We start from the raw sequence: 21,563 nt of genomic DNA, 5'->3' as shown, positions 1-21,563 counted from the left end.
AAAAATGTAAAAACTGGTCATGATCCATAACTTAGAATTTCCTGTAAATACTTCTTACCTTTTTTGGTATCTAGAATTATATATCGAATTGTTTGAAAATTTGATCATACGTCTGGCTTTACCTTGTTTACAAAATTTGAGTATTTAGCACAAGATAAAAATGAAAAGACCATGTGTCAGTTATTCTTATGAACACACATGTAGAAATCCTTAAAAAGTATTTTTAAAAAGACAAGCAATTTCTCAAAAGAATAATAATTATCAAATAGGATTCATTTCAGGAATATGGGGGATGGTTCAACAGTAGGAAAATTATTACTATAATTTCGCTCTATTAGGTTAGAAGAAGAAACCATGTACAAGTTATCTCAGTAGATACGAAAAATTCAGTAAAATTCAACACTAATTTTTATTTCATTTGTTTAACGAGATTTTTAAATAATTTTTAAAGTAATTTCTACATCTAGTGTGGGGCTGGAATTTACTTATAACTTCAAGATCAAGAGTTGCATGCTTTGTCGACTGAGCCAGCCAGGCGCCATCACTGATTCTTGTTTTAAAAAGTTCTTGGGTTGTATACATTAAATAGTATAACTTTATATATGTCGATCATACCTCAAAGTAGTTTTAAAAAGAAAAACCTAAGAACTGATTCAAGAAATAAAAGGGAAAGTTCTTGACCTGATACAGTTATCTATATGTGTGTATATGTGTGTATGTGCACGCGCACGTGTACATATATGAAACTATGTCAAGAATTGTATTTAATAATGAACAATTGGAAACATTACTATTGAAGTCAGGAACAAGAGAAAGATATTTGCTATGATTGCCTGATTGTTTTTTTTTTTTTAAATGCCAGAAGCCCTAGCCAGTGCAATTAAAAAACAGAAATATGAAACATAAATATTGGTAGAAGAGAGAAAACATAGGTGTTATTTACTGATGATATAATTACTTATTTAGAAAGTTGTTGTGAAGCAGCAGAAAACATTTAATGAATTCAGTAAGTAGTCTGACACAAATGTCACGTGCAAAAATGTATAATCAGTTACAAAATGAAATGGAAAGAAGTAGACAAATTCCCTGAAATTCTTTAAAATAGACCTAATGAGAAAGATACAACATAACTGTGAACAAAAGGAATCAAGGTCAATGGAATACTGTATATGAGTAAAAAAACTAATGTAGATGGAAACAATAATATAGATAAATCCCCAAAACAATATTAATCAACAGAAGCAAGATACAAAAGAATATGTATTGTTCATATGAATTCTATTCATATAAAACTCAGAATCAGAAAAAGTACTAAACTATTGTTTAGGAAGATACATGTAAGGAACAAAACAATAAAGAAAAGCAAGATGGTAGTTAAAAAAGTCAGGGTGGTGGTTACCTCTGTGATAGAGGTAGGACTTGTGGAGACACATGGAGAGCTTCTGGGTGTTGGTTTGACTTGGATTTTAGCCACTGGGGTATTTGTTTTTGCTAACATCTTTGTGAATCTTTTTTCTACTTTCCTATTGGTGACTTTATATCCCAGTTAAAAAAAAAAAAAAAGAAAGAAAAGAAAAGAGGGATGGTTATGTGGACTAGAATAGAGAATTCCAGAAACTGACCCTTATGTGTGTGTGAATTTGTTATATGATATATGAGGCATTTTAAAGCAGTGGGGAAAAAGAATGTATCAGCCAATAAATTGTTAGGAGGTAATTGAATTTCCTAGAGAAAAACTTAGATTCCCAGCTCATTCTATGAATAAAAATTTATTTTAGATGGATCTAAAAACAAAAATCTAACTACAAACATTTAAAAATCTAAGTTAAAGATCTAAATATAAAAAGAAAACTAAGCAGCAGAAACAAAATGTAATATCGAGGTCTAAAAGTGGAACCAACCCAGTTATCTATCCCTAGAGGAATGCTAAAATTAATTATATCCATTGTATGGAATATTGCCATTGTTAACTTGATTACTACAATGTGGAAATGTCAAGGAGCACTGTTCATAGTAAAAAGCATTTTTCTATCTAATAACACATTGTTATTACATTTATGTAAGCATAAAAAGCTAAAATTCTGTGTATGGACATAATTATGTATATATGTAAGTGTATATATTAAAGTGTGTCTTGGAAGGATATTCATGAAAATATTGATAGTGGTTACCTCTAGAAGTAGAGAGTGAAGTAGATTAACTTTTTACTCTTGTTTGAATTTTATAAAGTGAACATATATAACTACTTTTTAAAAAATTTATCTCTTCAATATTGGACTCTTTTTTTAAATCTTTTTTTTTTTTTAAGATTTTTATTTATTTATTCATGAGAGACAGAGAGAGAGAGAGAGAAAGAGAGAAAGGCAGAGACACAGGCAGAAAGAGAAGCAGGCTCCATGCAGGGAGCCTGACGGGGACTCGATCCCGGGTCTCCAGGATCACACCCTGGGCTGAAGGTGGCGCTAAACTGCTGAGCCACTGGGGCTGCCCAATATTCGACTTTCTAAATGACATTCTACTTTCATATTAGAAAAACTGAAACTGAAAATTAACATCTGTATCTGAGGACAGAACTTTATTTCATGATTGGGGGTGAGCCCTTTTCCTAGTTTCTTTGAACTTAAGGTTTCTTTTTGTTTAACAAACACCATGTCAAACACAACAGTCATTCTTTTATTTTTAGGGATTACATATATATATATATATATATATATATATATATATATATATATATATATATAATTTTTAGAGTTTATATATATATATATATAATTTTTAGAGTTTATATATATATATATATATGTAGAGAGAGAGAGAGAGAGAGAGAGATTTTGTTTTGTTTTTTCCTGCCCTAATCTTTATTATCTCCTGGCTTTGGACCATGTTCTTTTTCTAGCTCATTTAGATATAAGGTTAGGTTCTGTTTTTGAGATTTTTCTTATTTCTTGGGGTAGACCTATATTGCTATAAACATCCCTTTTAGAATAGCTTTTGCTTTATCCGAAAGATTTTGGACTGTTTTCATTTTCATTTGTTTCCATATATTTTTTTTTATTTCTCTTTGAATTCTTGGTTGACTCATTCATTGTTTAATAGCTTCTTATTTAGCTTCCATGTATTTATGTTTTTTCCAGAGTTTTTCTTGTGATTGATTTCTAATTTCATACTATTGCAGTTGGAAAGGATGCATGATATGGTTTTAATCTTTTTAAATTTATTGAAACTTGTACTCTAACATTCTGGAGAATGTTGCATGTGCACTGAAAAGAATGTGTATTCTGAGGTTTTTGGACAGAGTGTTTTGTATGTATCTGTTAGGTACATCTGGTCTAATGTGATTTCTAAAGCTACTGTTTCCTTGTTGATTTTCTGTCTGGATGATCTATCCATTGATGTAAGTAGGTATTAAAAGTTCCCTACTACTATTGTATTAATGTAGGGATAATATATTTTGAAATAGTCATGGCAGTATTTGGCTTTACCTTTTTATTTTAAATTTCCATAAATTTGAATTTCTCAGATAGGTACCTCAAAATCTTTGTCTAATTTATAGTTTTACTTTTTATCCAGGCCCATCAAATTCCAGTGAAGAAAGTGAATCCTGGAGAAGAAAGGAGGAAAATGTTTGAGGTATAAAGACATCTGTCTGCTTATTTTAAAGCTTTGCCAAAACAATTCTAAGGAACAAAATCTTATAAAACCTTCAAACCTTTCCTCCTTATTTCTTTCAAACAAATAAACCTTTAACTTAATTTTTTTTCTCCTAATCTCTCTGGGCATACCTGTATTATTGGTATACTAATTTTCCTTATGAAACTAGAAAAAGTAGGAATTATTATTGATAAAAATGTTCTTTTTTTCATTTAAGGAAGCAGCAAGAAAGAGAAGGTTGGAATTTATTGAAAAAGAAAAGAAACAAAAGGATCAGGTAGTTTTTTTGCTTTTATTTTTCTTCCCTTGCCAAGCTGTAGACAATAATAGTTTCAAGAGTTCTAAGAAGTTTGTCTTTAAAATTGTTACAGATTAGTTTAATGAAGGCGGAGCAGATGAAAAGACAGGAAAAGGAAAGGGTAAGAGGATAATCCATTTTTTCATGGTACATTCCACCCCCTCCCCACACACATACTTTTTTTTCCCTAAAGGAATACACTGATTTCCATTATGTTAGTAAATGTATTTCATGTATTTTATGTTAAATACTTGAAATTGTGTTTTGTTTGTTTCTTTTCCCTAAAAGTTGGAGAGAATAAATAGGGCCAGGGAACAAGGATGGAGAAACGTGCTAAGTGCTGGTGGATGTGGTGAAGTAAAGGTAGGCATTTGATACCAGTATGGTTACACTACTGTAGTTTTTCCTCCAGTTTCATCTTGCTCTTTGAAATGTGTATAACTGGCTTTTTTGATGGGGGAGGGATTAACTTTTTACCTAGAATTCTTCATCTATCATGACTTCTTAGTTTTCCTGCATGTATTTGATATATAATTTGTATTGATGACTAATATCTGACACTGTTAAATTGTTTAAAAAGTTTGTAAAGGCTATGATATACCATTCCTTCCAGAAGAATCTTTTTTTAAATTAAACAAAATTTATCACACTTCTGCCTGAAATCCTTCTGTTGCTTCATCTAGCCTTAAAGATTAAGTTTTCATAAGATCCTTATTGTCCCTGCCAATCTCTCTAAGCTCATTTCCATCCATTCCCTACCACAGGCTGTGTGCTCAAGCGAGGCGGAACTAAAGACCATACTTGTATTGTAGTTTTCTTATTGTGTGTAGCCTGGCAAATCTCTGCTCTGTGTTTCTCTTGATAGCACCACTTCCTCCCTCTACTCTCAATCCCACATCCAACCATTTACCTAGATAACAGATTACCTAGCTAACCCCTTACCTAGATATGTTAATTCAAACATTGCTTTTGAGTAGATCCAGACTCTATAACCTTGGGCAAGTTACTTAACTTTTCTGAGCCTCAGCTTCTTTCTTTAAAAAAAAAATTTCAAGAACAATTTCTTTCTTTGTTTTGCTTATCTGAATCTTATATTCCCTTTTTGCTCTTATAGTGTCCATTATGTATCTGTTAGGCTGAATTCTAAGATGGTCCCCCAAATATAAGGGATAACTTGTAATTCCCTTGAGTGTGGGTGGAACTCTATGAAGAGGGTAGTAGTGTAGCTCCCTTGATTAGGTTATGTTACATGGTTAATAGTGATGGGATAGTCACTCCTAGGATTACAGTTGACGTTTGATGAGATTTCCTCATAGCAGATTGGAAGGGGAGTAGAAAGTCTGAGAGACATGCTACTGCTGGCCTGGAGAGAAGCATTCAATTTGCAGGGAAGTATAGGTGGCTTTTATGAATTGATAGTGCCAACAACTAGCAAGAAAGTAGTGACCTTAGCATTATGGCCACAAGGAAATGAAGGATCCAGTGGACATAGAAGAGGATCCTGAGCCTCAAATGATAATTGCAGTTCTGGCTGACACCTTGATTGCTCCCTGGTGAGATCCTGAGCAAGAGACCCAGCTAACCATATCCAGATTCCTGAGCCGGGGAAACAGTGAGATAATAAATGGATATTGTCTTAAGCTGCTAAATTTGTGGTGATTTGTTACACAGCAATAAAAAATGAATATACTTTTATTCCTCTGTATTATAATTTTAATGTATGTCATCCAGTCAACTTTTAGTCAACATCTCTTTAAACTGCTCCGATCAAGCTCATTATACTTGGTATTTAGGGATGCAATATTGTCAAATTGACTTGATTACCATTTTTATTTCTTTTCCCCAAAAGTTATGATTTGAATAAAAGTTTGTTTTATTTAGATATGTGTGTTCTGTCCTGGCTTTCTTGATTTTTCATATTACGTATTATTAATTTAGTAAAAGTCAATTTTTCTAAATTTGTATTAATATATTACACTATTTTTAGTAATATAATTTAATCTTTAATATTATACTTTACCATTTTGTACTGTATTATCTTCTTTCCTCAGAAGTAGAATTTACTGATGTGGGAGATAAAGGCAGAAGAAAAATTATTAAATTTCCTTACTACCTACACTCCAAAGATGGAGTGTTCTGTATGTATCTGTTAGGTACATCTGGTCTAATGTGATTTCCAAAGCTACTGTTTCCTTGTTGATTTTCTGTCTGGATGATCTATTCATTGATGTTAAATAGATGTTAAAAGTTCCCTACTACTATTGTATTAATAATGTAGGGATATTTTGAAACAGAGTCATGGCAGTATTTGGTTTTACCTTTTTCTTATTTTAAATTTCCATAAATTTGAATTTCTCAAATAAGTACCTCAAAATCCTTATCTAATTTGTAGTTTTACTTTTTGTCCAGGCCCATCAAATTGAAACAGGCAGAGTGACATTCCGCTAGGGATTCAACTGCCTCGATGTTAATACTTTGCTAAGGGCAACCGATAATCTTAGCCCAATCCCCAGGACCCTGTAAGTCTACTTCAACATATAAAAATTCCTTTGGAAACTTCCTTTATCTATACCCTAACCATTTCGATTTTTGTTGGCAGTCACCCCCAAGCATATGACCCACTGATATACATCAGAAAGGTCTCATGACTGAGTTTTTACTAAACAATAATAAATGACCTTTCCCAACAATAGCTAGCCCCCTCAGGATCCTGGAAACCTTGTTTCCATAATACCCTGGAGACTTATAGTATCCCTAACTCCCTCCTGACTTGCAAGTATATCATGGGCCACGCCTCATGACTCCACTGCAGCTCTTTCTGCCCATGGGTCTTGTCCCTGTGCTTTAATAAAACCACCTTTTTGCACCAAAGGTATTTCAAAAAATCTTTCTTGGCTGTTGGCTTCCAACCCTAACATCTTTCCTACATCATTTACTACCTCCTGAATGACAAGAAATGACTCAGAATTTGACCCATTCTAAAATAACTAACTCCATATCTTACCTGATTGGAAACCAATTAAAGTGTAGGTCTTCACATCTTGTCAAGCACTTTTTTTTTAATATTTTATTTATTTGACAGAGAGAGAGAGTGAGCGAGCGTGTGAGCAAGCGCACAAGCAGGGGGAGCTTAACCACCCAGGTGCCCCTTGTTAAGCATTTTATATCAAGTACAGGGTTAGTGTTCAGAAGTCAATTATTTTTTCTTCTCCTTTTGCATGTATCTTCTATGCAATAAAATGTCTTTTTTTCCTGTGATATCTAAAGCTATATTTAATCCTGAAATCCAATTTAATCAATGTTGTTTGATAACTGATTATGACAGTTCTTCAACAGAATTACATAGTATGTGCTTAATAGATTTCTGCATCATTTTATAAATTTCTATAATGCTTGCATTGAGGATTAATAAAACTATTTCCTGTGACTTAATGCAGATTCTTTGTTTCTGTACTTATTTCCCATGGGGTTTGAAGTATTTAACTTCTTAGGTTGTTTTCTGTATAGTTGATAGGGACCTGGAGGTTCAGTATAGCGTCAATCAAATTAAAGAGATCCCCTAAATAAAGATAAAATAAACATTAAGGGAAATGTGTTTTTTTTTTTAGATTTTATTTTTTCATGAGAGACAAGGGGGGGAGAAGCAGACACATAGGCAGAGGGAGAAGTAGGCTACCTGTGGGGAACTCAAAGCAGGACTCTATCCCAGGACTCTGGGATTACAACCTGAGCTAAAGGCAGATGCTCAACCACTGAGCCACCCAGGTGCCCAAGGGAAAGATTTCAAAATTAATACTACTATTGTATGCTTCTAATAAGGCATTATTCACAGTACGAATAACCAACTATCTGATTATTTACTGTCTACAAAATTTGGGACTGGTTTATCTGTTTCTGATGTATCTCTTATAAACGTGTGTTTAAAAAGATTATGAAATGTTCCACATACATAGTTTGATCATATGGTGAACATAATATGTAAGAAGTGTATCTGTTGAAAATATATTGGAATACTACTCAGCAATAAAAAGGAATAGCCTGTTAATACATTCAGCAACATGGATCGATCGAAAACATACTGGGTTAAAGAAGCCAGACCTAAGAGGCAGTCCAATCTATGACAGAGCAGATCAATGGTTGATGGACATAGGCTACGAAATAACCTGAAGGAACTTTTGGGGGGTAATGGATATGCTTTTGATTGTGGTAATGGTTATGCAAGTATATGTATTTGTCAAAACTCATCCACCTGTGCTTACAATTAGTTAAGGTGATTTTTGAAAGATCATATTGCTTCAGTGTTCTAGTACAATATTTTCAGCATAGCCATCTTCAGAGATGTTAGCATACTTTCGTTTTTGCTAAAGAGAAACATTAGAAAACTCAAATTCAAATCAAGGTGGTATTAACACCAGATTAAACTCGGAGAATAACCAATCTCATAGGAGATGCAACTGCCTTTTATTAGAATTGTGATTCTTGCCTTGAGAGACACGTTTTGAAGATGTGTGAGGATTCCTTTAATGGGGTTTCCTGCCTAATTAGTTATCTTCCCTATTTTTGACAACTTTGATCTCTTGCTACTCAAACATCTTTAATCAGTTATCTGTATTCGCCTCAAGTTTTTTTTTTTTTTTTTTTTTTTAACTCATGCTTCTCATTATCTGCAACTTACTGAGTCAAGATTTTATCTCATAGGTAGGTACACTGACATTTGTTTGATTCTGGTATTGTTCTTTGCATCTTTTCTTAGATTTCTTCCTATCACTTGGAAGCTCTTGTTCTTTTACTTGTCAGTATTCTAGTTTCTGTTTTCATCAACTTCTCCCCCAAAATCGGTTTTGAAATGCTACCACTCAACTTGAGTCATAACAGTTTGTTTTATTTTCAGTGTTGTTGACCTCTGCATTTGAGGTTTCTGATTTCTTCTTGATAGTGAAATTCTTTCACCATGACTTGTGCAGCATTACACAGTTACTTTTAGTCTTTTCCTTGTCTGACATCTCTGTTTTCTAACCATGAGTTTTCCACACACATGAGTTCTTATGTCTCAGTAATTGTGACCTTATGTCTGCCTTTATCCAGTGTCATTTTTGGAGAGAATCCACGACTCCCTTCCCTTTTTCATTGATTGCCTTTCATTATGTCTAGGTTTGTGGCTTAGTGTCAGTGCAGTAAGCCTTTCAATTGGTTCCTCTACCTTATTCTCTCCCTTTTCCTGCTCATCGTGCGTAATTTGACTCACCTTCTAAAAACTGTTTTGTTACGCTACTCCTGTCAGAAAGTTTATATATACTTTCTGTTGTCTTTCATTATATGAACTCAAAGGGTTGATATAGTAGTTAGATATACCAGCCTTTTATGACCAATACCTGCCTTCTATTTGTGTTTGTTTGCATACTCACTTCCTCCTCCTGCTGTCAACACCCAAATATTATACGTACATTGCTTATTTTTACTTTAATACCCTGGCTCATATTTAATCATTCAATCTCTCTTTGTTACATTGCTTTCAAGGTTGGGTTGAACAGTATCTTTTTCCAGTGCCTTTTTTTTCCTTTAAAAAGAATTTTTACTTCTGATAAGTTTTTTTTTTCTATTTTGTGAGAGTTGCTCAGTCTCAGTACTTACTACTTTAGAGTGTGACTGTTGCCATTCATTTACCATAGGCATTTCTAGTTTTGTGTTTTGTTTCTTAACTTGTTTATAAACTGATTAAGGATAGATATGATGTTTTGCTTTTTTTAAACTTAAATCTAGCATGTTTCAGTGGTATTTAAGTCTTTACCATTTGTTGAATTGAAGGATTTGAGGTATATTAAATGCCAGCTGTAAATGTTTTTGTTAAATATAATTTTGAGTGTTACTAAAGTAGGCTCAGCTTTACTTGTAAGCTATATATATATTTAAATGTAATAGAATGGCATCATAAAATGTGTCCTAGAAACTTGTTTCAAAACTTAAGACTGGACTTTACAATATTTAAGACTTTAATGTCTTTTTATGTTTTCGTTAAATTATGCTTTATTATTGGTAACAAAGTATACTACTTTTTGAATGCTATGTTGTAGTAGGAAAACATTTTGCTATAGGTTGTTTATTAATATGTTCAAATTAGCTAATTGCTTTTTAAAAGTCAAGTGTTGAAAAAAAACTTTTTCTGAGGGTAGTACAGGCCTTTTGGGCCTTATGAGATAAACATGTGAGAGCTCTTTGTTTAATTCCTAGGCTCCCTTTTTTGGCAGTGGAGGGGCAGTGGCTCCATCATCTTTTTCTTCTCGAGGACAATATGAACATTACCATGCTATTTTTGATCAAATGCAGCAACAAAGAGTAGAAAATAATGAAGCGAAATGGAAAGGAGAAATATATGGCCGAAGACATCCAGAAAGGTATGGCTTTGTTCTGCAAAAGTTGCTTATGTTTTGCTTCAGAGAAAATAATGAAAGTCATTTTGCATGTTTAACTACAGAGGAATTTCATCTGAAATACATTCAGGATTTCGTAATGGGGCTAGAGGTCATCACTATTTCCCAAATGCTGATGCTTTTAGAAAATCTTTGAATAGACTGAAGATTATGTCTAAACAAGCCAGTATAAGCAGGTTAAACTGTGGTGATCCATAAATTCATTCTTTTGCGTAATTTTGTCTTATGTCTTGTATAACTTAGTTGCTTTACTTTGTGGGTGTCTTCTGTATTGATTACACAGAATATTTTTTTGCCTTCTGGATGCATAATTTTATCAGGTGGAAAATTTGGTCTTTGATTACATTTGACAAACATGTAGCTCTTGAATTCAGCCTACTTTTTGTAACTTATATGTTATAGGCTGAATATACTTATTTAAAATAACATGTGATAGTATCAGTTTGAGCCAACAGATGGTTGTAATAATCTCACCCACTTGCCTCAAATGAATCAGCATATATTTAAATGGAATCATACTTTATGCAGAATTCCAAAGCATGCTTTTTTGTCTTTTTTTTTTCTTCATCACTTAGAATCCCACTTTTCTCTTTGTTGTTTTAACTTGTTTCTTATATTTGTCTCTGATTGATGGCTCGCTACATCTTATTCATCAGATTTTCCTTTTCTTCCATTGAATTAATTTAATATATAGCAGTCAGCGGTTTTAATTTGCATGGTTCCTTTTTTCTTAAGTATGCATACATGTTTTCTTAGTATTCCCATTCCTTCTATAAAACATGTGGTTAAAAAAGCAGAGATCATTTTATGAAAATTTAATCACATTTCCTTTTTCTTGTCATTTTAAGGGGAATACTTTTGATTATAATAAAAATCTTTATGATCCCCCTCAATTATAAAAGATGTTTAAAATGTAAGTAAACAGAGACACCTGGATGGCTCGGCGGTTGAGTGTCTGCCTTTGGCTCAGGGTGTGATCCCGGAGTCCTGGGATTCATTCCCACATGAGTCCCACATCAGGCTCCCTGCACGGAGCCTGCTTCTCCCTCTGTCTGTCTCTGCCTCTCTCTCTCTCTCTCTCGAATAAATAAATAAAATCTTTAAGAAATAAAATGTAAGTAAGCAGAGGTAAATGAATGAGGTGAATATAAATTAACATTATGAATTATACACAGTAGGCCAACACATTAGAGTCTGTTCTTGAGAAAGGAAGGCTACCAACTCTTGATATGCATTTTTTTTTTTTTTTGATGAAATGGGAAAGTAGATTTTCTATGTGGCTTTTATCCTGTGGTGTTATGGATCTAATATTTAATTTTGTTTTATTTTATATTAAATCTAAAGTAAATAAATATAGTATAAAGAAAATAGGGAAAACTATGTTATGCTTCTTCACACTGTTCAACTTCCAGAATGTTTCTTGGTTCTTTGCAATTGGAATGACAAATAATGGACTACATTGGGCCATTTGAATCAAACTCTTATTATAACCTTGAAATATTTGCATATATTTGAGTTTCAAATTGTCTTAAATGGCTACTTCTTCCTCTATACCACATCTTCCAATCTTTGTTTTGCATTAGTTATAGTTTCACTGTTTTAATTTTCAGTTTTTAAATTATTTGTGGTTGTAAGATCATTTTTATTTCATTTATATCAACTCAGTGAGCTTAGCAGTACTCAGACATATACATTTTCTTATGTTGTATGAAATTATTGTTGTTCTTATTAATGATGGTAGGTATTATTGAATGCTTATTATATACCAAGATGTATTTATTTGTCACAGTAATCCTTTGAATTAGATATTATTCTTTTAATAAAGATGAAGAAATTAGGATTTACAGAGAATTAAAACTTGTGCATGGTTAGGCATCTAGTAAATGGTAGAGCTCAGATTTAAACTAAGTATATCTGAATGTAGACTTCTCTTTAAACCCTCTCTTAGAAGATTTATCAGCTTCTTGAGATACTTCTAGTGAACAAGCTAAAAAATTACTGCTTTAGTTGGTTATAAAATTTGGAAATATTGGGTACTTTAAACAATATGGTATCAGTAGCTGCATGAACTTTGATATGTACTGAGTGAATTTATTTTTATTTGAGGACATGGAAAATAGAAAAGTTGGCAGAAAATTAAAGATTATCAAGTATCATATAATTTCAAAAAGCATATTCTGTAAATTACACCAGTTTTCTTCATGTCAGGCCTTGGCAAGATTGAAAAAATGTCTGCAAACATCTTAGGAGGAAGCACTCATCACTCTGACAAAGTATAAATTCATACGGAATAGATTATGTCAAATATACCTTTATATTTTTTTTTTGTTGTTAGGGTTATAGGGTAGAACTTTAGTTCTCAAACTGTGTGGTGAGGCAACCTGGAGCATCATGGTGCCTTGAATATTTTATAATTTTGAAGGAAACAGCTATATCTTTTGGCAAACTGCAGACCACTACTCTTAAACAGTTTGGACCTAACTAATAAATGGAACTTCTAGGTATTTCTCTTGGCGTAGAGGCATTGTAAAAAAAATTAATTAGATACTTGGTAGAGTAGATAGACTTCAGCAATATATTGTTTATATTTACAGGGTGCTGATTATTGTTCTTATGTCACCCAAATAAAATTTTAGAGGCTTGTCCTCAAACCTTTATTTTTAAGGGGGGCACTAGAAAAAACATTTAAAGGATACAGTCATCATATTTCCAGAAGATATAAAGTGGAAATTGTAAATATGTGGTATGATTGATCAGGAAACAAGATAATCTTAAGTAGACCATAGCTACAACAAACTTGAATTGAATAAAATTTAACAGGAATAAATTTAATGTATTTTGAATCTAAAGAATTATCTGACCAAATAAATAAATACTTGAAAAAGGTTTATTAATAGGATAAATTTTTTAAAAAATTGAACTAACAACCCTTCCTCGCCCTCTGGCAAGAGCTACAGGCAGAGAGAGAAGCTCCCCCACAGGGAGCCTAATATGGGACTTGATCCCAGGACCCCAGGATCAATCACCCCCTGAGCCAAAGGCAGATGCTCAACCACTGAGCCACCCACCCAGGTGCCCCCCCCCCCCTTTTTCCGCAGCGTGGAGCCTAACATGGGACTTGAACTCATGACCCCTGAGATCAAGACCTGAGCTGAGATCAGGAATCCAGGGGTGTGGGGGGCACCTGGGTGGCTCAGTTGGTTAAGTCCAACTCTTGATTTTGACTCAGGTCATGATCTCAGGGTTGTGAGATCAAGCCCTGCATTGGGATCAGCACTCCAAAGTCCTCTCTAGATTCTCCCTCTCCCACTTCCCACTACATGCACTTTGTCTCAAATAAATCTTAAAAGAAAAAGACACTTAACTGAGTGAGCTATGTATGTGCCCCAAAAGAATGGACATTTTAATGTGAAAAAAGTAGGATGACATAGTCTTAGAATACAGATTATCCTGTGGATTTAATAAATTTGGATTTGTAGAAATTAGGTACTCATTTCTTTATATTACTGACACCTATTGAAAACTTTTTGAGAGAATACCACTGGTCAGAGAATGAATCTGGCTAGTCACTATGTTGTTCTAACCCTCAGTTAGGCCTTGGAGATGCTCTCACACCTGGACACATGTCTCTGTAGTAGAAATGAGCCTATGTGAAGAGGCCTCAAGGCTGATTTGAGCCTTCCCTCCCTTGGTCATTGCTTGGATAGCTGCAGAGGGAGCTTTTTGGGCACCCTTCATCTCTCTTACCATTACCTTTGATCCACTACTATCATCGTAAGTTTATTTTTTAAATTTGTACATGTTAATGTGATCAGGTCTCAACAAAACCTTGACTTTATGAGCAAGCCATTCTGTCTCATTAGGGTACCTTTACAACTGCTTTTTTTTTTCTTTCTTTTTTAATATGTTGATTTTACAGTTTAATACTGAGTAAAATTTATTTCTCTTAATTTCAGTTCCTGGTAGAGTATATATTCACAATAGGTTAAATTAGGGAAAAAGAAACGTTTATTTTTTTTTTTAAAGATTTTATTTATTTATTCATGATAGTCACAGAGAGAGAGAGAGAGAGAGAGGCAGAGACACAGGCAGAGGGAGAAGCAGGCTCCATGCACCGGGAGCCCGACGTGGGATTCGATCCCGGGTCTCCAGGATCGCGCCCTGGGCCAAAGGCAGGCGCCAAACCGCTGCGCCACCCAGGGATCCCAAGAAACAAGTTTAAATGTGTATCAAGATTTGCTTCTCTCCTGCAAACTCCTTGTAAATGAGAAAAATAATAGAAAAGCCTTGAAGCTAGTATAATTATATTCTGCTATAAGAATATAAGTGCCCTTATCTTTTATAACTAGTAATCATTGGTGTAAGGAAAAGACTAACTGCTGTGTGTATGATATTCTCCTAATTCCATGCTTCATGATACTGATGGTCTCATATTTATGTATATGCTATAATCCTTTTCCACTGTCAGGGTTCAACGTTTACAATTCCCTCAAACTTAAGCTATTCTCTTTGCCCCTCAGTGTTTTGCTTTCCTCAGAAGGATTTATTCTTTTCCCCCTTCTCATCCTTAAGTTCCCTTTTAATATTGCTTCCTTTGCTAAGTTCAAGACTGTTCACATATTTCCTATTTTAAAAATGCTGGATGCTAACTACCTTGTCATCTCCCTTTCACATAGGATTCTTTTTTTTTTTTTTTTTTTTTAAGATTTTATTTAAGAGAAAGAGAACACTAGTGGCGGGGGTGGGGGGGCGACAGAGGGACAGGGAAGAAGCAGGCTCCCTTTTGAGCCTTTTTGAGCAGGGAGGATAACATGGGGCTCCATCCCAGGACTCTGGGATCATGACTGAGCAGAAGGCAGATGCTTGACCAGTGGAGCCACCCAAGTGCCCCATGCGTAGAATTCTTACCCAAACATTCATACCTCTCTTCTCTCCCATTGTTCATGGAAAAAGGAAACCCAAAGGAAAATCACAAGTAGGTTTTTTGTCTTGTTTTCCTACTTGCCAAAGTGATACAGGTTAGTTTCAGAAATATTGAGAAATTAGACTTACTTATATTTCCACCATGTAGAATTACCATGACTAGGAGAAGTAGAGGAACAGATTTTAGCTCAATACGAGGGTTGTCCAATGGGTGGGCCATTGTGGGATTTAATGCCTGTGCTCAAACTGAAACTATTAAACTAGAGGTTTAAATGACCATGTGTCAGGTATATCCAGATAGCAATAGAGGAATACTTTATTCAGCAAGAAGTTAGACTAATCAATACTTAAGATCTCCAATTTAAATATGATTTTTTTGTCTTGTACTTTTTAGTGGGTATTGGCTTTAAGGAACATTTTCTCCATACTGTCATAACATCTAGTTTTATTGTAATTTGTATGTTATTGTCTGTCCTGGTGACTTCTTTTCCCTGATTCAAACTGAATTGGCAAATTGAAACTTATGGTCAACTTTTTCTTTTTGGTCAACTTTTTCTAATTCTCTTTTCCCTATATATTGGATCCTCACTATTTGCCTGCTCCCCTTCTTATGGCTTTACTTCTCCTCTTCTCTTATCAGTAATTCTGGCTAGTCTGACTGTGCTTATATATGTCTTAACACATTTCTTCAATTAGCTTTTTTTAAAGGCTTTTTTTTAGAGCAGTTTTAGGTCCACAGCAAAACTAAAGGAGAAGGTACAGAGATTTTCCATATATTATCCTTGTCTTCCCATTTACGAAGTCTTCCCCCTCATGAACATCTCCCACCAGAGTGGTACGCTGTTGAAGCTGATGAGCTTACATTCAGTTAGCTTTTTAATATTAGAATCTCTAGCCATATAAGACTATCTTATAAAACTACTGAGTGCCTCTTAACCTTTGTGCTTTATAGGTGCTTTTACTTTTCACGTCTTTTTCTCTCTATTGCATCATTTAATTTGGGTAAAGCTGACAGCAGTTCCATTCCATCAGATAGACATTATGCCACTTAAACAGAGGAGGAAGCTTAAAGAATAAACGCCCTACATTCTTTTCTCATTAACTCTGTACTACCCCAGCACTTCTACCTTAAACCATATTGATTCACTTTTTATTTCTCAGATTATTTCTTCTACCTAGATTGCTAGATAATTTTTGTGATGTTTTTAACTCTAAATCACTTACAATCATGTTTCAAACTTTAAAAATATCCTTTACCTATAAAGCATTTGAGCTGTGGATGTTAAGTAATCTGCCCAGATGCCTTTATAATAAGAAAAGGAGAGAGAAAAGATACTCCTTTTTCCCTCTGTTTTCCAGATGAAAAAAGGAATTTGTGTTAGAATAATTACTTTTTAACACGTTTTAATGCCTCTGTATTTTACTTTGCAAATTCCTAATTTCTTACTATATAATTGTGGTTTATATAGTGTTTATGTTATCATTACTTTATTATTAATCTAGATTACTGCTTTACTGATTTTAAGTGAAATAATTTTAGAACTCAGGAGATGGAGAAGATAGTGTGTTTAATTTATCTAAAATAGTATGTGCCTGTGAATTCTTAATAATGTTTAATAAAGGAAATGACTATTAAATAAATCGACTATATACGGTTTATTTCCATGAATCTGGCACAAATAGTTTGTGTCAATAGTTTAGCAGTTTTACTATCTTAGATAGGAATAAGAATATGAGTATGGGTTTTTCTTTTTGGTGTACATGAAGTAGTAAACAAATGCATGTGAAAAATAAAGACAGTTTATAAGTTTTTAGATGTTATGAGAGGTCATAGAATCAAACTGATTTTATCCATTATTCTTTTAATAAGGTTTATTGCTCTCATTTTTGTATATTGAATCACTCTTGCATTTTGGAACTCTTTTTTATACATATTTATGTCTTCAAAGACAGATATAATATTGGCAAATAGTTGACACTCTAAAGTATTTTTTAAACAAATGAGAGGGAAAAAGAGTCTACGACCATACTTCCTGGTATGAAGCCTGATCTTGTCTGTCCTGGGAAGCTAAGCAGGGTTGGTCCTGGTTAGTACTTGGATGGGAGAGGAAAGAGAAATAATAATGTTAAGCAAAAATCATTACAGATTTTAAGTTTGTGATTGAAAGCAGTGAGTTATATAAATTTGCTTATTTAAACAGGCTTAGGAAAAGACTACTCAGTGAAGCTAAATCTATAAATTATCTAAATAAATAGAACAGGAGTACTTTATATATTTAAATGGTTGAAAATCTATAAACCAAAACCATTATATATACAACCAGGTTTTAGTAAAATAATTCTGTGCACGTGTTGTATTAATATACACCAGTTGGGGGTTTCGACTGGCAGACATTGGACATAGTACCTTAAGATGGGGAAATCAAACATGTTTTACTTCTAGAAAAGTTAGAGGTGCAGTCAGGATACACAGCACAGGGAACAGCAACTATATGTAATTGCAAGTGGTGATGTAAGTTTCTAGGACCCTCCAAAAGTGCCTTACCAGTAGACATACAGTTTCAGTCTGAGTGTCATATCCTCTTAAAGTTTATGGGCCTTCTTCAGGCCCAGCCTTATAGAAAGGGACTACAGCTGACTAGGTCACAGCCTTGCTTGGATATATGCAGGGAAATATCTTGCATCCAGACTAAATATTGATCTTATAATTATACATCACATAATATGACTGCTAGAGGATAGTGCATGTGCACTACAGAGGCATAAACAAATTTCTCATTCATTATTCTTAATCTACTCAAACTACCATGGGTAATGTGAAGTACGTTTCTGAATTTGGTGATATGGAACTAGATTAAGGGTTAGCTACCTACATATACCTGACAGTCATAATAAAAGATTCTTAACCACCTATAGAAATGATCTAATCCTAGAAAATTCCAATGATGGAAATCAGGAAGTGTTTAAACCTATTGGAGGACAGAATAGACAGTATTTCATGTATCATTCAGGGCATAACTTACTTATGGTCTTAAAGAAAGGCTGTAGGAATTTTGTGTGCCTTTGTAGCCAAAATCTGAGTGGAAGCACAACTAATCACTTGCTTGTCTTTCTAACTCACCTCCAAAATTAACTGCAGTTGATACTATGCAATGAGTTATCTGATTATTGGGACTGGATTTTTTAAATTTATTTTTGTATCTTTCAAAATATGTAACAGGCATAATATGTAAAAGGCATAATGTATGTTAGATACAATAGAACAGGCACAGTATATTTAAATGTTCAATAAATATTATTTTTATATATTTTTTTAATTTGAGTTTTTAAAATAAAATTTTTGTTTAAATAGGAAGTGCACACAAGCAGGTGAGAGGGGCAGAGTTGGAGAGGGAGAGAAAATCTTAAACAGGTTCTTAAATTTAGCACAGAGCCTGACTTCGGCAGAGATTAATCTCATGACCCTGATTGAGATCATGACCTGAGCCAAAATCAAGAGGTGGACACTTAACCAATTGAACCACCCAGGCACCCTTGTATTTTTTATTTGTTGTCTAAGCTCAACATGTTTACTTTCTTTTATAATTGTCAGAGAAAGATACAGAAATACAACCTGTCCATTTTACTTTTAATAGTTGTGATATTCAAGGAATTTAGACATTGCTTTTTAGTGTATTTTTGAAAACTCAAACTTTTTATTCATTGTTGAATTTATATTTCATTTTTGAAATTGCTATTATGCTGCTTTAATTTTACTTCAATGCTGTTTTTTTTAAGATTTTATTTATTTATTCATGATAGTCACACAGAGAGAGAGAGGCAGAGAGACACAGGCAGAGGGAGAAGCAGGCTCCATGCAAGGAGCCCGACGTGGGATTCGATCCCGGGTCTCCAGGATCACGCCCTGGGCCAAAGACAGGCGCTAAACCGCTGCGCCACTCTGGGATCCCTTCAATGCTGTTTAAAGAAGGTTCTTAGATAGGTACAGAGTTCTGAAATAAGCTGCACTATCGGAAACTATTGAGAATATTCTATAATTATAGTCTAAAATAATTTTATGTGTCTGTAAGTAGAACAGATTAAATAAATGTAAAAGAAACCTTGATAAGATTTGGAGTAGTATTAGTAATTTTACTTCTATTTATAATAGTAAAGAAAAATGATTTAGGTAGTAGATAGAAATATAGCGATTTCATTACAGGGGAAGGTTTTATTTCATTTTCTGCAACAAAGACAACATTTGGAATAAGGCTAATTTTTAATTTTTTGAGATATTTAATGTTCAAAGTTTCTGACTCTGCTATTTGTCCAAAATATTCAGGCAAAAGGGGCAACTAGCTGTGGAAAGAGCTAAACAAGTGGAAGAGTTCCTACAGCGAAAACGGGAAGCACGGCAAAATAAAGCTCGAGCCGAAGGACATATGGTATGATTTTTTTTTTTTTTTGAGATTTTTGAGCATATTAATATTCAAAGTGAAGGTCTGGAACAAGGTAGGTATAAATGAATTCTAAATCTTTACAAACATTTACTCTAAAGATTTATAGAGTATAAAGTTATGATACACCTTAACTTCTGCTATATCTTTTATACCAAGGTGAAATTCTCTTGATGGTTAATTAGGAGTAAGTTCATAGTTGTATTCTTCCTTTTAAAAAGAGAAGTAGATATTTATATTAAAAGCAACCTAGATATTTATATTAAAACAAATGAATTGTTACATTGCTAGGATTGTTTTTTTTCATACATGCTTTTGGTTTTAAATACTTTTAAGTAGCAAAGATTTTTAAAGGAAAAATGGGAAACATTTCAATAAATATAAGTTTATGTATCTTCTCAAAAGCACATTAGAAGCAAAAGTGTATTAAAATCTCCAGTTATGCCAGCTAACTAAATTAAGTCATGTATCCAAGAAAATAGTAACAGTTTTTAGGTAGTCTACTTAATGGTTTTGACTTGTAGAGATGCACAAATGCCTTTGACCTTTTGTCCACAGGACAGCTGATGATTCTATCAGCTTACCACACCATGAAGCGCCCTGCTAAATAGAAAATAGGTCAATTATATGATCATGTATTTTGATTAGGTTTATAACTATATAAGTGGTATCTTTGTGAGTTTATTTGTGTAATTATTTCAATTTAAGATATTTTTTCTTTGCAATAATATCAGTGAAAGATATTTAGATTTTTTAATGGTTACCTTTCATATTTTTAACACAGGTTTGTTTTTGAACTTTGGAATTAATCTGTATCTGTATCCTTCCTGTAGATAGTAGAAGAGAACCTTCTGATTTTTCTCTGACCCCATATCTCCAAAGATAATAGCATCCAGAATTTTAGTTACAGATTTTTTTTTTTTAGTTACAGATTTTAATTTAAAATATTTTAGAAAAATTATTAGGCTTGTCAAGATTTACATATTTCTTTCCTCATCATTACATACTGCTATTCTGTCCTCACTTTGTTTTTCTTTATGATGGAGAATACTCTGGCAATTCTTTTGGACAGAAACTTACCAAGATAAATTGGAAATGTATTTATTTGGTCCTCATGTTTAATGATAATTTGTATGATGGTCAGTTGGTGAATATGCTTAGCATTTGTAGGCCTGAAAAAATATTTTGCCTTCTTTTTTGAAAAATATTTCTAGTGAGTATATTATTACAGGTTGAGATTTTTTTCTTTCAGTACTTTAAAGATGTTTCTCCAATTATCTTTTGGCATATCTATTTCTGATTAGAGGTTAGCTGTCATTCATATCTTTTACCTCTACATGTAATATGTCTTTTTTCTCTACTAACTTTTAACTTATCACTGGAAGCAATTTGATTACAGTGTAGCTTGGTGTAGTTTTCTTCATTTTTATTTTGTTGGAATTCAATGAGCTTCTTGGATCTGTGGATTTATAATTTTCATCAAATTTGGAAAAATTTCATCTGTTATTTATTCAAAAAATGTTTTCTGTTCTTTTTGATTCTGAGACTCTCAGTGCCCATGTACTAGACCATGTGATGCTCTCTATAAACAGCTTGCTTAGGGTCTGTTCATTTTTTTCACTCTTTCTTCTATTTTCTATTTTGGATAGCTTTTATTTCTGCATCTTCAGGTTCGTTAATCTTGTCTTCTGCCTTGTCTGATCTGTTAATCCCATGCAGACATTGTATTATATTCATCTCAGGAAATTTTTCATCTTGTATTTTTTATTTCTAAAAGTTTATTTGGGTCATTTTTATACTTCCCTATCTCTCTTTATAACGTTTGTG

The 21,563-nt window shown here is 33.4% G+C and overlaps 1 protein-coding gene across 17 annotated transcripts in view; it reads left to right on the top strand.

Annotated features, from left to right (window-relative positions):
- NEK1 (NIMA related kinase 1) overlaps window positions 1-21,563 on the top strand; it is a 230,825-nt gene that overhangs the window by 79,275 nt on the left and 129,987 nt on the right. For 12 of the 17 annotated variants that reach the window (XR_013363014.1, XM_077868525.1, XM_077868526.1 and 9 more), the window contains exons 13-18: window positions 3,571-3,630; window positions 3,869-3,928; window positions 4,023-4,070; window positions 4,238-4,312; window positions 10,178-10,341; window positions 19,622-19,724. Coding sequence is in view for 16 of the 17 variants with exons in the window: in XM_077868525.1 (XP_077724651.1) it covers window positions 3,571-3,630; window positions 3,869-3,928; window positions 4,023-4,070; window positions 4,238-4,312; window positions 10,178-10,341; window positions 19,622-19,724 (510 nt within the window). In the remaining variant the exon portion in view is untranslated. The other 5 variants (XM_077868528.1, XM_077868539.1, XM_077868537.1 and 2 more) reach the window with 5 other exon arrangements.

The sequence above is a fragment of the Canis aureus genome, chromosome 24, assembly GCF_053574225.1.
Source record: "Canis aureus isolate CA01 chromosome 24, VMU_Caureus_v.1.0, whole genome shotgun sequence".
NCBI classification, from domain to species: domain Eukaryota; kingdom Metazoa; phylum Chordata; class Mammalia; order Carnivora; family Canidae; genus Canis; species Canis aureus.
This window is presented reverse-complemented; position numbering and strand designations above follow the sequence as displayed.